General features: G+C 41.5%; 3 protein-coding genes across 3 annotated transcripts in view; all 3 read right to left on the bottom strand.

The window, feature by feature from the left end:
- Positions 1-2,264: 2,264 nt before the first annotated feature.
- Positions 2,265-6,115, bottom strand: LOC135252320 (granzyme A-like; the record flags this gene model as incomplete). Its single annotated transcript, XM_064330262.1, is given in 3 exon segments — positions 2,265-2,716; positions 3,199-3,285; positions 5,840-6,115. Coding segments are annotated over 3 exon segments (540 nt in total), but the record flags the coding sequence as incomplete, so codon positions are not given.
- Positions 6,116-6,503: 388 nt separating this feature from the next.
- The window catches only part of LOC135254078 (complement factor D-like), a 32,935-nt gene continuing 16,154 nt past the window's right edge, over positions 6,504-23,284 (bottom strand). Inside the window, exon 9 of the mRNA XM_064334028.1 lies at positions 6,504-6,813. Within this exon, the coding sequence (XP_064190098.1) occupies positions 6,661-6,813 (153 nt within the window). The 3' untranslated portion in view covers positions 6,504-6,660. The remainder of the gene's footprint in view (positions 6,814-23,284) is intronic.
- Positions 13,110-16,419, bottom strand: LOC135253943 (anionic trypsin-2-like). The gene is made up of 3 exons (XM_064333812.1): positions 16,270-16,419; positions 15,439-15,693; positions 13,110-15,180 (listed from the first exon to the last, which is right to left on the bottom strand). The coding sequence occupies exons 1-3, from the start codon at positions 16,417-16,419 to the stop codon at positions 15,022-15,024; spliced, it is 564 nt and encodes a 187-aa protein (XP_064189882.1). The 3' UTR covers positions 13,110-15,021.

Here is a 23,284-nt window from a genome sequence, read left to right as displayed (position 1 = left end):
TATACACAATACACGTGATAGAAAGTAGCATATAAAAGCCGTGCGTTTCTGTATTTACAATTTCATTACATTACATTACATTATAGGTATTTAGCTGACGCTCTTATCCAGAGCGACTTACAACAGAGTAACCAAACTCAGGATCAAGTCCGCTTAAGTCCATTGAACAACATGTAGATAAAAAGCCTTTACTATGATGCTTACAATAAGGAGAAACAAGATAGTCTGAACAAAATTTTTTTTTTTTTTTTTTTTTATAGTTATGGGAGGGGGTTTAGGGAAGAGGAGAGAGGTACACAGAGAAGAGGTGCGTCTTGAGTTTCCGTTTGAAGGTGCTCAGACACTCTGCTGTTCTGACCTCCACTGGAAGATCGTTCCACCATCGTGGGGCCAGAACTGCAAAGAGTCGAGACCTTGTTGCTGCTCGTGTAGGGGGAGGAATCAGCCGCCCTGTAGTAGCCGATCGGAGCGATCTGGCCGGCTTGTAGGGTCTGATCATCTTCTGCAGATAACCAGGAGCTGACCCCTTGACTGCTTGGAAAGCAAGCACCAGTGTCTTAAACCGGATGCGAGCTTGCACTGGTAGCCAGTGGAGGGAGATGAGGAGGGGAGTGACGTGGGAGTCACGAGGGAGGTTGTAAACCAGACGTGCTGCTGCATTCTGGATGAGCTGAAGGGGTCTGGTGGCTGATGCTGGGAGGCCAGCCAGGAGGGAGTTGCAGTAGTCCAGACGTGACAGTATCATGGCCTGGACCAGGAGCTGTGTGGAATAATTGGTGAGAATTTGTTGTGAATTTCAGTGATTCACAACATTTATAACATCATTTTTAAATGTCTCTTTATTTACTGCACTGTTCAATAGTACACTCGTAATGTTGCGGTAAATAGAGGCACATTTCAGAACGCTCTGTGAACCTCTGTAATTTTTCATTCAAAATGTTGTTTTCGCGTGGATCGCTTTCTGGCCAACTGCAAAAGGAGAGCATTGCTGAGTTGAACTAGCATATCTTCCTGTCTGTATGAATGGAAAGTTGACTCTTGCTGTTTTTTTTTTTTTTTTTTTTGCCTTTCGGTTCTTGGAAGCAGCTCGACAGGCCACACGGGCTTCCGATTCGGTGCGCAGATAATTGCTCGCACTTCAAACCGGCGAAGAAGCAGTTACCCAAAGATTTTTTAAGTCGCTGGGATGCTCGCCGAATACGCGCGGCTGTGTGCAGACACAGGCTCACAGGCGGTGGAACACACACACGCAAGGCTGCGAGAAGTCGCACAAATAGACTCAAAGGTTTTAAAGATGTAGCCATTTTGAGTGTGCAATGGAGTGCTGTGTAAGTGAGTAGTGATGATGTGGATTACCTCCAAAAAATCATATCATGAGAAAGACTATATTTATCTGTAATCATACAACAGTATATAAATATAATAGAATAGGATGTAATGTAATGATTTGCTTCTTATTGCATGGATTAGCTGTGTTGTGGAGCTTGCCAGTTTGGATATTCAAGAGCTTTGCATTGATGTTGTTTCATTATCTGGTTGGCGACTTACAAACAGTGGTGAAAGATTGCTAAATTAGTGACAGTTAATAACAGTTGAAGTTAATGTTGCCATAAGATATTCTGAAATAAGGCCACCACAATCCATGAGCCTTGTACTCAGCTAAAAGGCCTTCAGTTTGAGACTGGAACAGCCAGAAGCTGGCGTCTGTTTGTCATTCTGAAACGATCATACTGCAATGGATTTCCATGCATTTTCTTCCTTGGGTATTTAAAAAAAAAATCTTTTGTGAAATCGTAAGATTAGGCAGTGATGTATCCTGGAATTAATTCTGGATCGGGTTGGGTGGATTGTTCCGTATGCACACCTTCTGAGTATTAATGTGTTTTGTGCAGAAAAATGAACATTTCAAACATCTGCCAATTTGTACAATCTGAAATTGTATTTCGGGACAATAAGTGGTCACTGTACATCATAGAATAAAATGATGAGCGCTTCAATTTTGCACATCCTCTTGTTTGAACATAGCCCATAATACCTAACACTTTGATCACATGATTTCGTGCAGTGGACCACAATGCAGAGCTGTTCGCTTTGACGACTTTTCTTCGCATCAAAACCTTCACCACATCAAGAGCGGTGTGTTCAATTTTCTCACCACATGTATGATATTCTTTAATGCTGTGAATTCTCTGAATGTTTGCATAAATAAGTGACATGTAAGTACGGATTAAAGGAGAACAGAACATACACAACAACACAGTAAATCATATTTGCATGCATTTTAATGAAGCTAATGTAATGCCAGAACCACAGCGTCTGCATGGGGGAAATGCAGAATTGACTAATAAACAAAACTCAGCGGATCACATCTAAACATGCAGTATCGATATTTGAAATGGAATTAGCTTAATTTTAGCTGTAAAGATAAGCGCATGGTGAAGCACATTATAAGATACCTGGGATTCCATCTGCCTGTGTCCCTGGGAATTTTCACCATCCAGCTACCAGGGAGGTATTTGTCTACACAAGAGTGAGGCCATTAACGTTTCAAGAAAGACAAAGAAGTGTTGTTGATGTACTTCTTAATCCAGGGCAAGAACTTTGAGATTTGAGTATAAACGTTGGGCCGATTTGGGTAGGTGCAATTTTTTTTATAGTTGAAGGAAACGATTCCCACTGCTAGTCCACTGCACACCAGTGGACCCCCTGAGTCTCCCTGCAAGAAACAGTTTTCAGGATTTAAGGAATTGTGGGAAAACACTTCAAGATTACGACTCATTATTCCAGCAAACCTCACTTCATGTCTGTTCTTTATATTTGCAAACGATGGTAGCAGACTACTCCGTAGAGTAGACTGAGTAAGCAGATTACTTCTTAAGGCTGAGGTGAATCAATATGCTCTTAATTGGAGAAAGTGTTGCATATGGGCACAAAAACTAGCCATACTGTAGAATTCGTGCATCAATGATCAGAAGCCAACCCTGCACTGTTTTAATAAATTTAAGGGAACAAATGATGAAATACCTTAAACACAACAATCTAATTAGGAGCCTATTGGTTCACCCCAAGGGCAGTACAAACATGGTATTTTTATTCTTTAAGGCACGCATAGGTATTTCTGACATAATACAGATAAAGAGGGTGAATCTAATGCATGAATATTTATTTGATGAAAAATTGAAAAATGACAAAACATACCTGGCAGAATCCTCTTTTGTCGGCACTTCCCCCTGCACACATCATCCTGGGCGTGATGTCTTCATTCCTCCACCGTTTCTTGGCACTCTGCTCGGGCCACAACACTCACATTGACCTCCAGGAGGCGTGAGCTTCCGTCCCCATTCGATTTGATGGCCCCCCCATCCTGCCACACCGCAGAGCGTATCGGGCTCTGTGTCTTCGTCTTTCTCAGTCCTCACCCGGCACACAAGTCAGCGGTTAATGCTAATCGTTCGTTTCATCTGAACACCCGTGTCTTTCTTCAGTGTGGTGTGACTTTAGTGCTTCGTGCACCTTGCACAAAACCAGCAGCTCACCATGTTTTTCCGCTCTATTGACTGCTGTTTGCAAGCCAAATTACCCCTCGGGGACATTAAAGCTTTACTCTACTCTACTCATACTATGGACTTCACTTCCCATAACCCTAATAGAAATAAAAATGGTAAGAAGAAATTTTAGGATAGCGCTTCCGAATTTGCTTGTGTCCAAAGTTGGAAACAGCGATAGATTTACCCACTAGCATCTGTCCAAAATGTAAACAAACCAGGCAGTTTTCACGGTCGGGAAAACTTTTATGACAACGTCAGCTAAAGTCAGTGACTCACAGCGATAATCTTATATTTGTAACGTTACCTATCAATATGCCAGCTAACGTCATTGTTACCTAGCTAGTTGTCAATGAATGAACTATGATATCTGATAGTATGATAAGTAGCTAGCTAGTTAATAGCTGTCGGTACACTGTCTGAATGTGATGTTCACTTAACTTAGAAAACTACCTGCCGATAGTTGTACTCGGTTGCTAAGGAGGGAATTAACGTCACTCCCCATGTTTCAGTGTTATGGGCACGTCTTGTAAAATTACAAGTTTGTTTTAGCTATCGATATCTCTTTTTAACGTTAGCTCCCCCTCAATATTTAGAACATGTGCATTTGTCCCCCTGAATTTAGTGTTTTCCTTTACATTTCCACCATAAATTGATGCAGAAAAGGCACAAACTGGTGCATAAAAATTCACCATGAAATGAAGTGTTTCACGCTCAATATTTCCTGGGGGAGGACCCCCAGACCCCCCCCCCCCCCAATGTTCAAACGAAGCCTACACCACTGGCTGTACGTGATTAGCTTCTGCTCTTTGTCTTAGCCACAAACTTTTCTGGAACCATAAAAAACAAAATACAGAATATCACTACGCCCCCTTCCCCCCACATCTCCTCCCCAACAAACCAACAGAACATAATGAAATGCAGCATCATGTTTAATTTATTAATCAATATGTGCATAGTTTTACAAAATTGACAAATAAACAATGCTTGGTAGATCTCTTCCATGCAAGCAGTAATATAATTTGTAAGTGGAACCTGCTTTATTATAAAGATAAGCACATGGTCAGTGTCCAGGCATACATTATGGTTGTGTATGGTCGCATATGACCTAACACCTACAAGACTGAATTATGTTTAAAATTAAAAATTTGAAACACCTCTCAAATTATGGAAATACTGAAACTATTTTAAAATAAGAAAACTTCTGGCTGATTAAAAAAAAAAAAAAACAGTGAATATGTCATTAATAAGACTGACTTGGTGGTATAGCTCTTCTGATAACAGACCAACACATTCTCCATCCTGTGTCTACTGGCATGGCCTTTCACTATTAAACTCCCAGAGAGACGAAGACACGGGCACTGCCCACCTCCACACCCCTACCCTGCCTACATAAGTGAGGGGTCATGAAAATGTAATAAGACTAAGGAAAGTTTTTGATGTACTTCTTGATCCAAGGCAAGAACTTTGAGATATGGAGCATCGCGTAGTTCTGGCAGGGCACGAGAGTCAAGCGCTCCGGCTGAATCAGCTGATGGCTCAGCTGAGTGATGTTCGCCTATCACAGTACATTCACTTAACAGGGCGGTCTACTTAAACAGCCTCCCTCTACTCATTCGGCAGATTCTGGCCGGGTAATGTCATCAACCTTATTTAAATTCTGCTGAGCTCTGAGTCTAGCGGTAAACGCATAATATACACAGTGTTGCCAACTATTTTATATGGAAAGTAGCTATATGGCCTCCTCTAAAAGTCGCTAAATTGACATCACCGAATATATTTGATTGCGGGGACGTCTCACAGAGGGGCTGGTTTCACGAATATCGCAAGTCTTTCGCTAAAAGCGGAAACGTTCCAACATATGCGGGCACAAGTTAATGGCATGCTTATTGTTGAGTTTCTCACCATCAGAGTCAACGCTAGATGCTCTCACTGCTAAAGAATCCCTGGCGTGAATGCTTTCGGCTACCTTCCGGAACGCAGTAGAATTTTTTAAAAGCAGCCCACTGTGCCCATATTCTCAAGTGAAATATTTAAATATTATTTAACGGTGCCTGTTGAATAATATTTAAATAGTGACGTATTGAGAAATAATTCTTCGAACCTTATTGCTTCGATGCCTGCCCTCGCCCTTATGTCTGCGAATTAAGCGAAACTCAAAAACGCAATCGCCAATCGTCTCGGCTTTCGAGACCGGGCTATGCATCTTTTCCAGCGTATCCATTTGGCAGGAGTCGCTTCCGATAGCGCAACGCAATTCTTTTAATGGAAACTAGAAAAATGACAAAGTATACCTTACAGAATCCTCTGTTGTCAACACTTCCCCCGACACACATCATCTTGGATATGCCGATCCACTTATTTTGGCACACCGCTTTGTCCACGACACTCATGTTGACTTCCAGAAGGCGTGAGCTTACGTGCCCATTCGTTTCGGTGTATCCCCGTCCTGCCACACTGCAGAGCGTTTTGGGCTCTATTTAAAAAAAATCTTTCTCAGGCAGGGGGATCCACTGCACTTCTTTGCTCTTCTGAACTGCAGTCTTGCGCTGCTCCAGGAACAGAGCCAATCAGAGTCCTCGCCCGGCACACGAGTGAGCTGCTCCAGAAACAGAGCCAATCAGAGTCCTCACACGTCTTTTTGTGCTGCTTTCAAAAGCACATGGATCAACCGCCTACTGTGCCTCCACGTTGCTGTCGGCCGTGGCACAATACAACTACAATGCCCATTTCGCAACGCAGGAGAGAGTGTAACCAGTGTAGTTCCACATTCAGTGAAAGATTTCTCAAAGAACCCTGCTAGAAAAGGAGGAATGCACCAGATCGAGATTCAGCTGTTGCTTGGAAGAATACAGCAGGCTTTAAATAAAATCTAGTCTAGTGTTTTTGATAGATTATACCGACCTTATTTATACAACTATTACATTTTAATTTCAGTAATATTAAACCACAATGAAATGGTGAGTTGGATCAGTTTTATTAAAAGCAATTGTGTCTTCACACACAAATCACCATTATTGTTTCATGGGATTGCGCAAAGTACAAAGTACAAGGTTTTAAGAAGCAAAATAAAACTGCATTTTTTAAACAACACAAATTATGAAAAGTAAGGACGTTATCCACGTTTAAGAATGCTTTTGATCCATTTTATGTAGCGGGGAATAAGCATATAAACATCCGGGGTTCTGTTATCTCCACATCGCTGTCCTGAGAAGGAGACTGTGCCGGCTGCCTTTCCATCGCACACCAGCGGGCCCCCGGAGTCCCCCTGCAGTGCACAGAATGGAACGATCCAGATATTTAAGACTATGGAAGCACACACACACACCCCCGGAGTCCCCCTGCAGTGCACAGAATGGTATGATCCAGATATTTAAGAGTATGGAAGCACACACACACACACACACACACCCAGAGTCCCCCTGCAGTGCACAGAATGGTACGATCCAGATATTTAAGAGTATAGAAACACACACACATACACACACACCCCCAGAGTCCCCCTGCAGTGCACAGAATGTTACAATCCAGATATTTAAGAGTATGGAAGCACACACACACACCCCCGGAGTCCCCCTGCAGTGCACAGAATGGTATGATCCAGATATTTAAGAGTATGGAAGCACACACACACACACACACACACCCAGAGTCCCCCTGCAGTGCACAGAATGGTACGATCCAGATATTTAAGAGTATAGAAACACACACACATACACACACACCCCCAGAGTCCCCCTGCAGTGCACAGAATGTTACAATCCAGATATTTAAGAGTATGGAAGCACACACACACGCCACAGACAAAACACACACACATACGCACAAACACACACACATGCACACACACACACAGGCACTAACACACACTCACACACAGGCACACATACACAGGCACTAACACACACTCACACACAGGCACACACACATACAGTCACACACAGACACTGTCACACACTCACACACAGGCACACACACACATGTGCGTGCACACACACACCCACACACACACACACACACACACATTTGAATAAAAAGTGATAATGCTCTTTGTCAGCTCACTTTCTGTCACAGTTTAAGGCATGAAAAATTGCAAGTTGAATTTGATCGCACCATTTCCCCGTTCACAGATAGCGTATGTAAGACTTCCTGTATCATGCAGTGCTTTCATACTTTTATTTTTTGAAACTTTGGTCAGACTGCTCATTCACTGCAGATCGTAGCTTGCTCTCGTGTCCTTAAATCAACGAAGGGAACATCTTGCGTCTTGAAAGGAACGTCGTTTTAGCCTGCTGGTTACATACCGAACAGAAGCCTTGAAACTGCCTCTGGCCCGTTGCGCACACCATGCTTTGGGTAATCCGAACTCCGCCTCTCCACCGCTGAGCGCACTCGGGCTGTCCCAGGACGGTGGTGTTCACCTCTTGCAGTTTGTCGGGGAGGGTGCTGTTGTCACCCACGTCCCCCCAGCCTGCTGTGCTGCAGACCTTGCCCGACGGCGGGCGCCGCTTCAGCAAAGGGATCGCCTGGACGGAGCTCGTCAGGTTCACCTTCCTGTCCAACTGACAGAAACGATGGGAGGGGGGGGGGGGGGGGCTCACACTTAACAGGGTTCTACAGTGCTCATTTTGTATTCGACTTTGCAATGGCCGGGATAGGGACATTCAGGGTTCCCAGTCTAAAGCAAGAGACACTCCAGAGACACTTCTGTGATGATGCTATGCCTCCAGAGGCTGTTTCAAATCAAAATCAAATTTTATTTGTATAGCGTATTTTACAGCAGTTGTCACAATACGCTTTACAGACAACCCTGGCCTAAACCCCCACAGGAGCAAGCCTAAGGCAACAGTGGCAAGGAAAAACTCTCTGTGGCAGATGGGAAGAAACCTTGGCAGGAACCAGGCTCAAGGGGGAAACCCATCCTCCTCTGGTCGGCTCAGGGTGCCGACTGGTGACCAGCATGTCAGTCAGTTTTATAAGATTTGTATGTATATTACCTGATTATTCTTTAAAAATCAAGTTTTTATCTTATTTTCATTTGGAACTATTCCCTATGGTGAATATAGCCTGTTCTCAAGGACACTGTGGCATAGCTTCCTATATCAGAATAAAATACGCACAACATAATTACTGCTTCCAGAAAGAAAAAAATGAAATAAAATTTCACCACAGGAAATGTAACATTTGGACCTGCTTTGGGTTTCCATACCTTGAGTAGCATGAGGTCATTGTTTTCCTTGTTGTATTTTGGGTGTGGGTAGAAGCGGCTGACCCCCAGTACCTGTTGAGTTGATTCTGGTGAATGTAGTGAATGAGCACCCAGGACTATTCTGTATCGCCTGAAACTAAAAAATAAAAAAAAATAAAAAAGAGTGGTTGGATTTAGCTGCATTTGCAGGACTTCCTGAATGATCTTGATGGTATTGATGGTGTTCATTTTACTTTACTTTCTTTTGCCTGAAAGAAAAAAACAGCCAGGTGAAAAGTGATGATAGGCTACTCAACTGTTTATCCAGCTAACCCTGGCTCGGATAGTTTATGACAACTTTTACATTTGATTTTCAAGTGCATTAGCCTAACATCTTAACAGAAAAAAGGTGTAAAAAGATGTTATTTTTTTGTTCACAGAACACATATGTAAATGTTAACAACTGTATTTCTTGGTGTTACGTATCCACGTTTAAATATAGCAATTTATTTTTTCCCCGTCCAGTGTGTGTGTGTGTGTGTGTGTGTGTGCATGATCTGTTATTGGCAGAACACTTGGGTCATTGGCTTTAGAGGCGATGTAATGAGAACTCACCCATTACAATGGGCAGCGGTGAGCACAAAATCTTCACTGACCAGAATTCCTCCACATAGATGTCGCTTGCCCTCCTGCAGAGAAACCATGTAAGGGCGGGAATGGGGCTTCGCTTCAGTACCCCCAACGATACCCAGTCTGTCCTCTTCAGCTCCTTGGGGTAGTGGCAAGGGGAACATTACATTGCATTTATTTGGCAGACCAAAACAGACGTACAGTATAGTAAGTGCATACCGAAGGTCATTGGAACAACTACAAAACACAGGTCCGATAAGGTGCAATACTCATACAGTTATTCATAGCCAGTCTGGTTCACACAGTAAGCATAGGCTAGGTCAGAAAGTTATGGTAAGTCAAACTAGGAGGAATGACAATGAGCTACAACATCAAGATAATGATACGAGTGGAATGTAAGTGTTGGATAGAGATACAAGGAGAAACACACCTCCACTCACAGCTGATTCCACGGAAAGATTTGGCGAACAATATTGAAATATTGAATTCAGTCAACTGATAACTATTTGCCAGTATTTGTGTTCACAGTTGTTTCGTTGCATAAAAAATAAATTCTGCACTATCTACTGCCGTCTTATGAAATTCCATTTGATATAGAGTTGAAAAGTACATTTCTCTACTGCAGGCTTGGTTGGTCGTCACCTGCTTTTCCAAAATGTTATAAGTGATTCTTCTGCTTTTTCTGATCTGCAGCATTCAGACTGCAGTGCTGTGGTAATTCAACGCATATAAATTGAGCATTTTAGAAAAGGTATCTGACTTACCACTTTGCACAATGTACAGTGCCACACACACACAGAGTAAGAAAGTCATGGTCAGGCTGTATTCTCCAATGTCGGGATGCAAGTGAATTTAAATACATTGGAGTGATTTCTAAAGTCATTGCAAAAAAGGAAGTAATAGCTAACTTGTGAAATCTCCTAGACCACAAACAGACAAGGTGTTTCAGCAGACCAGGCACTGTCAATATTTTCTCAGCCTGAACTGGCAGTCTTAACATCAGTGCATTTCAATAGCATCATAATGCAAGTTATTTTTACTTTATTTTCTGCATAAGTACTGAACAACTGACAAGTTAAATGCTCCAATGCACAGCAGAACAATCTCTAATACAATAGAGATAATACAATACATATAATTGGATTGTACTGTTATTCCAGCAGTTAATTCCTTCAAGAGAATACATATACACTTACTGGCCACTTCATTAGGTACACCTGTTCAACTGAAAACTGCACCCGTTAACGCAAATATCTAATCAGCCATTCACGTGGCAGCAACTCAATGCATTCAGACATGTGGACGTGGTCAAGATGATCTTCTGAAGTTCAAACCAAGCATCAGAATGGGGAAGAAAGGTGATTTAAGTGACTTTGAACTTGGCATGGTTGTTGGTGCCAGACGGGCTGGTTTGAGTATTTCAGAAATCTGATCTACTGGGATTTTCACGCACAACCGTCTTTAGGGTTTACAGAGAATGGTCCAAAAAAGAGGAAAATATCCAGTGAGCGGCAGTTCTCTGGGCAAAAATGCCTTGTTGATGGCAGAGGTCAGAGGAGAATGGCCTGACTGGTTCGAGCTGACAGAAAGGCAACAGTAACTCAAATAAACGTACACAGGACGAAGCATCTCTAGTCACACTCAAATAAGGACACACAGTGACCCTGTCCCTAATGAGTGGAGTGTGATATATATATATATATACATATATATATATATAATTTGTTGTTAAAATTTTCAATTACATGATTTAAAAAACCTTATGCACAAAGCAATCACAGTTGAATACATGCTCAAGTACTTAAACCTTAAGAGTTCCTTAATTCTTCAGTTTCTTTGAACAATATGCGTAAATAATATGCTACTCAGCCATTCAGATGTGGACTTGCTTTTGTATTTTGGATCATTGTCTTGCTGCTGTTCCAAGTGTTCTCCAATTTTAAGATAATAGAGTCCCTGAGCCTCAGCAATGGCTTTGTAACCCTTTCCAGACTGATATATTTGGTCTTCTGGTATTTCCTTTGATAGTGGCATAGTGTGTTTCTAGAAACTTTGTGGTGACTACTTTGATCTGATGGCAAAGTTCAGTATGAGTGAGGTTTAGTTTCAATGGGGGTGGGCTGCATGATGCTTGGTCGTGTTCAATCAGCTGAATCTAATTATCATACCATAAAATAATAATTTTACAAATGTGTTTCGTGTTTACTCAGTTACCCTTTGTCTAATATTACATTTTTGTCCAAAGATCTGAGACTATTCAGTGTGACAAATATGAGATAATAGAGGACATCAGGAAGGGGGCAAATACTTTTTCATGGCACTGCAAAAATAAGAAATTTCAGTCTGCCATTACTATACTTTTGTAAAGCACTGTATATTCTACAAACACGGTTCTATTTTTGGAATATATATTTTGTAATACAGAAGACGCCGTAAACTCATTTACTAATTTTACATCTTTGCAGACTTTCTTCTTTGTACATTGTACATATCATCCTGACAAAAATGACCCTGACATCTGACTCCTCAGCATTTATACCCCTATTGTATATAGTTACAATCTGTTGAGAAGAGGTTTGCATTTGCTGTGCTATTGGGGTGGTAATATGTGCATCCACCAAGTTACACCATAGTAGAGCATGGTACTTATGCAGCACTGAGGGTTTGAAATTTGTTGTTCTTCTTCTCCTCCTCCCCCTCTTTATTGTCCCTGCATCCTGTCTAACAGTGATCAGTTAACCTCATTTAATGTAAACCTGTACTCACACGATGCCAATAGAATGTTTAAGGCAATAGAACATTCTAAAAAGAGTGTTCTGTTTAATGTTCTATGGCTACCATTCTTTTTGTTTCTCCCTTGCTAACTGCTCGCTACTTCCTCTCCCCACCTACAGAGCTTAGTTCACAAGCCACATTGCTGTTTCTCAGCCGAACTATGAGTGAAAGTGGGAAGAATAGCTTCCCGTTCTTACTGGTTGTACAACATGCTACAGTTAAAAAGAACACCTCCCTTTAAAATGTAAATGTTTGTTTTGAATTAACATAGTATGGACTACGGCTTACTAATGCTCACCCATACATCTCACTCACTCATTCACTCACACTTTCAGACTTGATGGTGTCACAACTTCACACAAGTGAAATCTTGGTCAGATCTTGTGAAATGAACTGGTCAACAAGCGCACAGTTGTGATGTGGTAAAATATTAATGAAAATAGGTGGTGTCAAATATTTAAAGTTTAAAAATTATGATATATATATATATATATATATATATATATATATATAATTTTTTTAAACTTTTAAATTTGACACCACTTTTCATAAATATGTTACCACAATGCATTCACCTAATCAAAATATCTATATATATATATATATATATATATATATATATATATAGATATTTTGATTAGGTGCAAGTCTGGAGACAGAGACAGCCATTACAAAACAATAATTTTGTGGTCAGTTAACCATTTCTTAGTCCATTTTTGTGTAAGTATAATAAACTATTATTTTCCAAGTTTTTAGAGCAAGCAGTATCAAGCATGACCTATATTGTTCACTTTATAAATTACTCTTTGCTCATATTTGTAAAGGGTGTGACTAACCTTGGAGGGCACAGAATAGCCTATACACAATACACATGTCAGAAAGTAGCATATAAAAGCCGTGCTTTTCTGTATTTACAATTTCAGTGATTCACAACATTTATAACATCATTTTTAAATGTCAATTCAATTCAATTCAATTCAATTCAATAAGCTTTATTGGCATGGTAAGGGTACACTTACATTGCCAAAGCATTCACTCACATGACAAATATAACAGACAGGCAATAACAATTTAACTACAATAAACAGAAAAAATATAGAATCCAGACAATCCACAGAAATAAAATTCTACATCTAGAACATAACGCATTTAAATGTCTCTGTATTTACTGCACTGTTCAACAGTACACTGCGTAATGTTGCGGTAAATAGAGGCACATTTCAGAACGCTCTGTGAACCTCTGTAATTTTTCATTCAAAATGTTGTTTTCGCGTGCATCGCTTTCTGGCTGCGAAAGGAGAGCATTGTTGAGCTGCACTAGCATCTCTTCCTGTCTGTATGAATGGAAAATTGACCCATGCTGACCCATTTTTTTTTTTTTGTTTTCGCCTTTCGGTTCTCGGAAGCAGCTAGACAGACCACGCGGGCACAGGAAATTGCTCGCACTTCAAACCGCTTCGGGCGAAGAAGCAGTTACCCAAAGATTTTTTAGGTCGCAGGGTCTGTGATGCGCGCCGAATGCGCGCGGCTGTGTGCGGACACAGGCTCACAGGCGGTGGAACACACACACGCAAAGCTGTGAGAAGTTGCACAAATAGACTCAAAGGTTTTAAAGATGTAGCCATTTTGAGTGTGCAATGGAGTGCTGTGTAAGTGAGTAGTGATGATGTGGATTACCTCCAAAAAATCATATCATGAGAAAGACTATATTTATCTGTAATCATACAACAGTATATAAATATAATAGAATAGGATGTAATGTAATGATTTGCTTCTTATTGCATGGATTAGCTGTGTTGTGGAGCTTGCCAGTTTGGATATTCAAGAGCTTTGCATTGATGTTGTTTCATTATATGGTTGGCGACTTACAAACAGTGGTGAAAGATTGCTAAATTAGTGACAGTTAATAACAGTTGAAGTTAATGTCGTCATGAGATATTCTGAAATAAGGCCACCACAATCCATGAGCCTTGTACTCAGCTAAAAGGCCTTTAGTTTGAGACTGGAACAGCCAGAAGCTGGCGTCTGTTTGCCATTCTGAAACGATCATACTGCAATGGATTTCCATGCATTTTCTTCCTTGGGTATTTAAAAAAAAAGATCTTTTGTGAAATCGTAAGATTAGGCAGTGATGTATCCTGGAATTAATTCTGGATCGGGTTGGGTGGAGGGTTCCATATGCGCACCTTCTGAGTATTAATGTGTTTTGTGCAGAAAAATAAACATTTCAAACATCTGCCAAACAATTGTATTTCGGGACAATAAGTGGTCACTGTACATCATAGAATAAGATGATGAGCGCTTCAATTTTGCACATCCTCTTGTTTGAACATAGCCCATAATACCTAACACTTTGATCACACGATTTCAAGCAGTGGACCACAACGTTGAGCTGTTTCCTTTGAAAACTTCTCTTCACGTCAAACCCTCACCACATCAAGAGCTGTGTGTTCAATTTTCTCACCTCATGTATGATATTCTTTAATGCTGTGAAGTCTCTGAATTTTTTGTATAAATAAATGACAAAGTATGCATTAAATGAGAATAGAACATACACAACAACTCAACTTATGATTGTGTACGGCTGGACATAACCCAGGCCTGATAAGACTTAAATATGTTTAAAATTAAAATTTGATATACTTATCGAAGTAATGGGAAATTCTGGACCAAAATAACAGAACTTCTAGCTGAAAAAAAGTCTGGATATATAAAGAATAAGACTGTCTGTTTGGTATAGGTCTTGTGAAAAGAGACTGATTCATTCACCATCCTGTGTTTGTTGGCATTTCACTAATCAGTTCCTATAGAGATGCAGACATAGGAATTACCACTACACCACTACCCTGCCTACATAAGTGAGGTCATGAACGTTTAATAAGACTAAGGAATGTTTTTGATGTACTTCTTGATCCAGGGCAAGAACTTTGAGATCTGAGTATAAACGTTGGGCCGATTTGGGTAGGTGCAATTTTTTTTATAGTTGAAGGAAACAATTCCCACTGCTTCTTTACTGCACACCAGTGGACCCCCTGAGTCTCCCTGGAAGAAACAGATTTCAGGATTTAAGGAATTGTGGGAAAACACATTTCTGTTCTTTATATTTGCGAACAATGGTGACATTAACAAAGTTACTCCTCAGCAGCTGCCCATAGAATAGTTCTACAGTTGGAAGTCTTTTAAGTGACTGGCATTTTTCCTGTGTGTTGCAAGTTGGGTGATTTACGCAAATGTATGCCGAGAGGCGTGTCTATGCCCTAATCTTCCAAGTCTGGATCACTGGTAGAATGATGTACAAACCTGGCACGCCCCACTTTCAGTCTTGTACCCTCCAGCGCAGATTATATTCGCTGGCAGTTTTTTTTCCCACTGTTCCCTGCAGATGCCAAGGTCAATGGTGGACACGCTAACAACGCGAAGGTCGGTGACGGACCTTGCAGTCCCAGTTGAGCCCCAGCCAGCCACGATGCACTTTGTGTTCGGACCAATGGGTTTATCCTTGATCGGAATTTTCACACTCTTTACATTTTTGCCTAATTTAACTTTTTTTGATAGCTTGAGAGACACAGAAAAAGAGAAAAAAAAAGAAAGAGAAAGGTTGTTAGACAATTGCAGCTGTTTCAGTTGACTCAAAGCATAAATGTTTTTTTTTGCCTGGATCAATGGATCCACTGTATTCACAATTTTGTCTAGGTCTGTCATTTTTGGTCTGGATGTAAGCAAATATACAGTTATTGAATACAGGATACTTTGGAATGAAGATGTACAGGGGCAAGTGAACTGGGTTGGTAGCTATAGCTGGAGCACTGGGAACTGGCTTCAATGCAAAAGTTGCAGATTTATTTTCCTGCATAACGATACATGCAGTAAGAACGCTACAAAGGTCGTTGGATTGAAGATGTACTTGAGAAAGGGTGAACTGCTTGTTAGTCAGTATCCAGCTATGGAAAAAGCATGTGTGTGCGCTGGATAAGACAATGCTAAATGCTGTATTAATTATGTAATAAATTAAATAACCTGCTGTGCGGATGGATTGTACGTGAAAGGACGCCCGCTGTGTCAGTTGCCCTGGCTAATAGCGCCTAATAGATGCTACACTGTAAACGAAAAAAAAAAACTAGACGATTGTACCTTCAGCAGCATGATGTCATTGCCCAAATTCACTTTTTTGTATTCTTGGTGCTTTATTCTGCTCTTCACAGTGAATCTCTGAATATTCTTTCCCTCCGTGATGTCAAGGGTGCCGAGAACCACACATGTTTTTTCTGTAAAACATGGCATGTACACTAGCATTAGCATTAGACCATTTACGCACTGGATTAGTAAGTTTTTTTTTTTTTTAATAATACCATCCGACTCTGGCAAATCTACTGAGTCACGTCTTTGTCTACTGTTCTCATCTCTAGCGGTGGTTGCTTGCAATTTTAAATGCACTTTTGCAAGTCAGTTAGGCTGAAAGCTTCTGCTTTGACTAAACTGTAAAACGCACATCGGAAGATGCCTGTAAAATGTGTTCGCATTGAGACGTAGTTTGCATGGGGTCACAACTCATTTCTGTAGCAGATGTAGGCTACATGTACTCTATGTACTCCCGTTGCCGGGATACCGGTCTATCACAGGCATTCAGTAAGCATAATGTACATGAAAAAAACATTTTGTTATGTTATTTTTGGGGTATCAAGCACTTTGCCCTTCTGACGGCAGCACAGACAACCAAGTACAAAAGCAAAGGCCCCATGCGAAGGCTCAAGACGGCAGAATGAAATGTTGTGCATCGTGAAGAAAGAAACACATTTTACCCATGGTCACAGTGTGCTGCTGTGAGCACAAACTCGGGAGATATCAGGAATCCTCCGCATCTATGCTTCCCATCTTTCTGCACAGACGCCATGTACTGCATGGAGCCCTTCTTTGCGATATGCCCATTGATAATCTCCACACCAAAGGAAGCTAAACGATCAGAGGAAACACAGATGCTCGGCTGCTGGTGTTTCTCCCACACAAGAGTTATGGGGCCACAAGCAGCCTGTAACAAGACATTTTTTTAAAAATGTGTGTGTCTGTGATGAAGTGCAGATTTCATACAAATCTTCTGAGAAGTGAAAGTCTGGTGTATATGAATGTAGTTGTATTCTTTTGGTTTCATTCTGGCTGATAAAAAAGTTTTTTTTTCATTTGTTCCTCATAATACAAGTGTCCTGGGTATTAAAAAAAACTTGTTACAGTGAAAATATTTTCAAAAATATTATTCTTTGTATTTTTATTGAATGTCCCTTGTAGTGTAGGTTTCAGCGCAGTAGACTATATGATTCTTGAGACTAAGACCAGAGACTTGTGTCCCCTAGAAAAAAATCAACTGGCAGGTCTTGGGAGGATATAGATGGTTCCCTATATGGAAGACACCACCTCTATGATCTCACTGCAGACAGATACGCATTCTGTAGTGCTGAGACGTACCTGCTTGGGCCACGGCAATCAGGAGACCCACTACCAGGGGAGTCAGGAGAGGTGCAGACATGGCGTCAGGGAGGATCTCAAACGTTTTGGACCAAAGATCGCTGCTGTGCACAATCAGCAGCCCTTCGCCGCTGTGCTTTTATTGAGGCTGGTCAGGAAGCTGTGGGCAGCTGTGAGGTTTTCATCAGTACAGCCGCTGACATTTTTAAAAAACTAAACCAGTCCCCAGTGTGGGAAAGTGGTTTCAAAGTTGTTGAGCGGTTGCAGACTGTGGTCAGATTTTCTGGCAGTTGAGACGTACACGAGCCCCCCCATTTTTAATTTCACACTGGGGTTATTTTTTAATGTTTCAGTGTGTTAAAAGGACTGGAAATCAAAGGGGAAAATTTAGACGAAACGCCTAACATCTCAGATAATTCTGTAGGAAACGTAGAATATACATATCTACATCAGTGGTATCAGGCTAAGAAAACGGAGGTCAAAATGGAGCTTTCGAACGCAGACCAGTGTGAGTCCGTGAGCTCGACAATACATTTTTCACAGAAACCAGTTTCATGACTGTGTTTACTTCACTGCTGTTGTGACAACGCCTACGAGAAGTAAGCACTAGTGTGTTGTTAGCCTTTATTGATCACAATTCTATGAGGCCATAAGATGCAGTTACACAAGCCAATAGTAGGCTATTAACTCATAAAATCTATTCTTAATGCTACTTGTTTTATCAGACATTCCAGAGTCAAGTTTTATTATGGTCAGCAGCACTAAAAATGTCCGTCAAACCACTTTAACAAACGGCAAAAGTGCTTCAACTGTTGCTTCAAACTGATGCTTCACTGAGCAAGGACGTTCCATTAGCCATATACGTGTTGCCTTAATTCCTCCGTCCAAGTATCTCATCCTTGCATCTCTTTCTCTCATCCTACGTTTGGGTGGAGCTAAACTAAGCTAACATTTCGATACACAAATAAAGTATACATGTGTGATATGGGGAGGTTAATACACCGCTGATTCTTTTACAAAGGGGAGAGAACCTGACAGTTCTGCTTGGGGCCCATGACATTAATGAGAAACGAAAGTCAATCAGGGCTGAAGTAAAATTCTACCACATCCACCCTGGGTACATGAGCGCAGACTGAGTCATACGATTATTTATGACACACTGACAGACAGAACAGGCCTCATCTCGAGAGTTACTGTGGGTTTATGCTAGCCCCTATCCCTCAGTTACTGTTGAATCACTTCCTCCCAACTAGTCCTAGTTGTCACTGAGAGGTCTGCACGTCACAGGTAACATCACAGTGAGCTATAGAGAACAAATTGTCTATGGCTGGGGAACAAGTAAATTGGATGAGTGTGTATGCTTCAGATTGCACAGTGCACTGGTGCAGGAGGTGGCTTCCATCTTATATTTTTTAGTCACCTCATTATGAGTCATTATAAATAAATTCTAACGTTCATTTTGTGCTGTACGCTTGCTGGCCACTTACAATACCAGGGCTAAACTATTACACTGTTTTAGTGATAATCGGTACTGTCAGTAAGTGCTCAGTGAACCCCAGAGAAAAAATTTAGCTGGGGTATACCAAGCTGAAACCAGTACAAGATCTGTGACCCTCAAAGTATAGGTTAGGTCAGAGTAATGTTTACTGTGTGAACTAGACTTAATGCGTTCATGGCTATGAATAACTGTTACATAATGAGTATTGTACTTTATCGGACCTGGGTTTTGTAGTTATTCCAATGACCTTCGATATGCACTTATTGTACGTCGCTTTGGATACAAGCGTCTGCCAAATAAATGTCATGTAAAGTAGATCTCATTAAAGAACTCATGAGCTTTTGGCTTGATCTGGCTTTAATGCCTGTGGCTCCATTTGATGTAGATCTCGGACTCGTGTGCCGGGCGAGGACTCTGATTGGCTCTGTTTCTGACTCGTGCCGGGTTGAGGACTCTGATTGGCTCTGCTTCTGACTCGTGTGCCGGGCGAAGGCCTCTGATTAGCTCTGTTTCTGACTCATGTGCCGGGCGAGGACTCTGATTGGCTCTGTTTCTGACTCGTGCCGGGCGAGGACTCTGATTGGCTCTGCTTCTGACTCGCGTGCCGGGCGAGGACTCTGATTGGCTCTGTTTCTGACTCGTGTGCCGGGCGAGGACTCTGATTGGCTCTGTTTCTGGAGCAGCTCAAGACTGCAGTTCAGAAGAGCAAAGAAGTGCAGTGGATCTCCCTGCCAAAGAGAGACAAAGACATCAAGCCCAAAACGCTCTGCAGTGTGGCAGGATGGGGGGCCATCAAATCGAATGGGGCCACAAGCCCACGCCTTCAGGAAGTCAATGTGAGCGTCGTGGACCGAGCAGAGTGCCAAGAAAGGTGGGGGAATAAACCGATCACACCCAGGATGATGTGTGCAGGGGGAAGTGCCGACAAAAGAGGATTCTGCCAGGTATGTTTTGTCATTTTTCAATTTTTCATCAAATAAATATTCATGCATTAGATTTACCCTCTTTATCTGTATTGTTAGAAATAGTACATATACGTGCCTTAAAGAATAAAAATTCCATGTTTGTACTGTCATTATTGTGCTATACTGAATAAAAAAGGTAGCAAAAATGTTTTAACTGATGAAAGTAAAGACTGGGGTGAATCAATAGGCTCTTAATTAGGTTGTTATGTTTAAGGTATTTCATCATTTGTTCCCTTAAATTTATTTATTTATTTTATTTCACCGGGCAAGTCATTAAGACCAAATTCTTATTTACAATGGTGGCCTGGCAAGCGACAAAAGCCACTTAAGGGAAGGGGAGGTGGGCTAGAAGATAAAAGCATGTTAAAAGCACAAAATACATCAATAATAACAAGCTAAACATAGGCACATGAAAGCACAGGCAAGCAAACAACGGTCAACAAACGAGATATGGGGAGATATGAAGAAAGAAAAAAACCATAAGAGTGTTATGGGAATATTACACGGCAGAAAAACAGTTGCAGGAATCAGTGAAAATGTCCGAGATGGAATATTTGAAGGCAGAAATGGTAATAAATTTATCCAGTTTTAGGTTTTTTTTTGCAGAGCGTTCCAGTCACAGGCAGCAGCGGATTGAAATGATGCGAGACCGAGGGAGGTGTTGGGTTTTTGGAATTTTTAATTGGATATGGAGTGAGGACCGGGTGTTGTGTGTGACAAACATTGGGTGCAGCAGATGACATAGGTAGGGAGGTGATAAACAGAGAAGGGTCTTGTAAATGAGAGTAAGCCAGTGAATGTTACGACGGGCGTGAAGGGAGGGCCAGTTGACCAGAGAGTGAAGAGTGCAGTGGTGTGTTTGGAAGGGGGCGTTTGTGGCAAACCAGACAGCAGAATGGTAAAGAGTATCAAGCTTGCAAAGTGTACCTTTGCATGCAGACCTGTCTATTATGTCTCCGTAATCGAACATGGGAAGAATAGTCATTTGTATGAGGGTGAGTTTGGCAGAAGAGGTAAAAGTGAATCGATTTCTATAAAGGAACCCAAGTGTAGCCTTGAGCTTAGAGATGTGGTGGGAGAAGGATAGCGTGCTGTCTAGCCAGATGCCCAAGTACTTACAGACTGTGACCTGATCCAGGGTAGCTCCCTCACTGGTGGTGATGTTGAGGGCTGGAGGGGGTGTGGCACCCTTCCGGCAGAACCACATAACCTTAGTCTTGGAGGTGTTAAGAGGCAGTTTAAGGTGGGTAAAAGCCTGTTGGACTTGGAGGAAGCTATCCTGGAGTGTGTTTAGTACAGTGTCGGGAGAAGGACCAGTAGCTAAGAATTATGTCATCAGCATATAGGTGAATGAGTGAGTTACCAGCAGCTTGAGGGATGTTATTGATGTATATGGAGAACAGTGTGGGAGCAAGTATGGAGCATTGGGGGACACCCTTGGTAACTGGAAGAGGGTGAGAGAGAAGGTTTTCATAGCTTAGTCGACTCTCAGTGGGGTGGGAAGTGTTTTCTTCGGTGGGAAAACAAGGGTGCAGTACGATTTATGGCCAAAAAGTCGTTCGCTTCAGTTTCTGGGGAGAGATTGTTCCCCCCTGGTAGTACCCAGGGACTGACTCAACTAGGTGTGCCTGACCTTGTCACATGTGTCAAATAACTGGTTATAATCAGCTGGGTTATACCGTTAGCCTGTGGTAGGAGTGGCCTACGTCTTCCCTGCCAGACACACACCAGGACGAAATGACTGTGATGTCGGAACTGTGATGACTAAATATGTTACAGAATGAGTAATTGACCCTATTGTAGTACTATGTACTGTCAATGGCACTTACACAAAATAGAAGGGGGGTGGTGGTGGTTCTATGATAGAATAGAATGCCCAAAATGAAGATTGCTGAAATTCACACTGAAATCTTCCCATTCCAAGCTAGTCCATAATACGTAACACTTTGATCACATGATTTCGTGCAGTGGACCACAATGCAGAGCTGTTCGCTTTGACGACTTTTCTTCGCATCAAAACCCTCACCACATCAAGAGCGGTGTGTTCAATTTTCTCACCACATGTATGATATTCTTTAATGCTGTGAATTCTCTGAATGTTTGCATAAATAAGTGACATATGTAAGTACGGATTAAAGGAGAACAGAACATACACAACAACACAGTAAATCATATTTGCATGCATTTTAATGTAGCTAATGTAATGCCAGAACCACAGCATTTGCATGGGGGAAATGCAGAATTGACTAATAAACAAAACTCAGCGGATCACATCTAAACATGCAGTATCGATATTTGAAATGGAATTAGCTTAATTTTAGCTGTAAAGATAAGCGCATGGTGAAGCACATAAGATACCTGGGATTTCACCATCTTGTGTCCCTGAGCATTTTCACCATTCAGCTACCAGGGAGGTATTTGTCTACACAAGAGTGAGGCCATTAACGTTTCAAGAAAGACAAAGAAGTGTTGTTGATGTACTTCTTAATCCAGGGCAAGAACTTTGAGATCTGAGTATAAACGTTGGGAAGATTTGGGTAGGTGCAATTATAATTATAGTTGAAGGAAACGATTCCCACTGCTTCTCCACTGCACACCAGGGGACCCCCTGAGTCTCCCTGCAAGAAACAGATTTCAGGATTTAAGGAATTGTGGGAAAACACTCCAAGATTACGACTCATTATTCCAGCAAACCTCACTGCATATCTGTTCTTTATATTTGCAAACAATGGTAGCAGACTACTTCTTAGAGTAGACTGAGTAGGCAGATTACTTCTTAAGGCTGAGGTGAATCAATATGCTCTTAATTGGAGAAAGTGTTGCATATGGGCACAAAAACTAGCCATATTGTAGAATTCATGCATCAATGATCAGAAGCCAAACCTGCACTGTTTTAATAAATTTAAGGGAACAAATGATGAAATACCTTAAACACAACAATCTAATTAGGAGCCTATTGATTCACTTCAAGGGCAGTACAAACATGGAATTTTTATTCTTTAAGGCACGCATAGGTATTTCTGACATAATACAGATAAAGAGGGTAAATCTAATGCATGAATATTTATTTGATGAAAAATTAAAAAATGACAAAACATACCTGGCAGAATCCTCTTTTGTCGGCACTTCCCCCTGCACACATCATCCTGGGTGTGATCGGTTTATTCCCCCACCTTTCTTGGCACTCTGCTCGGTCCACAACGCTCACATTGACTTCCTGAAGGCG

Source organism: Anguilla rostrata, chromosome 4 (assembly GCF_018555375.3).
Source record: "Anguilla rostrata isolate EN2019 chromosome 4, ASM1855537v3, whole genome shotgun sequence".
In the NCBI taxonomy this organism is placed as follows: Eukaryota; Metazoa; Chordata; class Actinopteri; order Anguilliformes; family Anguillidae; genus Anguilla; species Anguilla rostrata.
This window is presented reverse-complemented; position numbering and strand designations above follow the sequence as displayed.

Bases quoted from the DNA above. Each gene is read 5' to 3' on its own strand.
- LOC135253943 (XM_064333812.1), bottom strand. From the start codon at position 16,419: ATGCCATGTTTTACAGAAAAAACATGTGTGGTTCTCGGCACCCTTGAC. The intron at 15,694-16,269 runs GTACAATCGTCT...GTGTCTCTCAAG, and splicing joins ATGACATCATGCTGCTGAAG to CTATCAAAAAAAGTTAAATT. The intron at 15,181-15,438 runs GTTTGTACATCA...TGTTTCTTCCAG, and splicing joins CTGAAAGTGGGGCGTGCCAG to GGAGACTCAGGGGGTCCACT.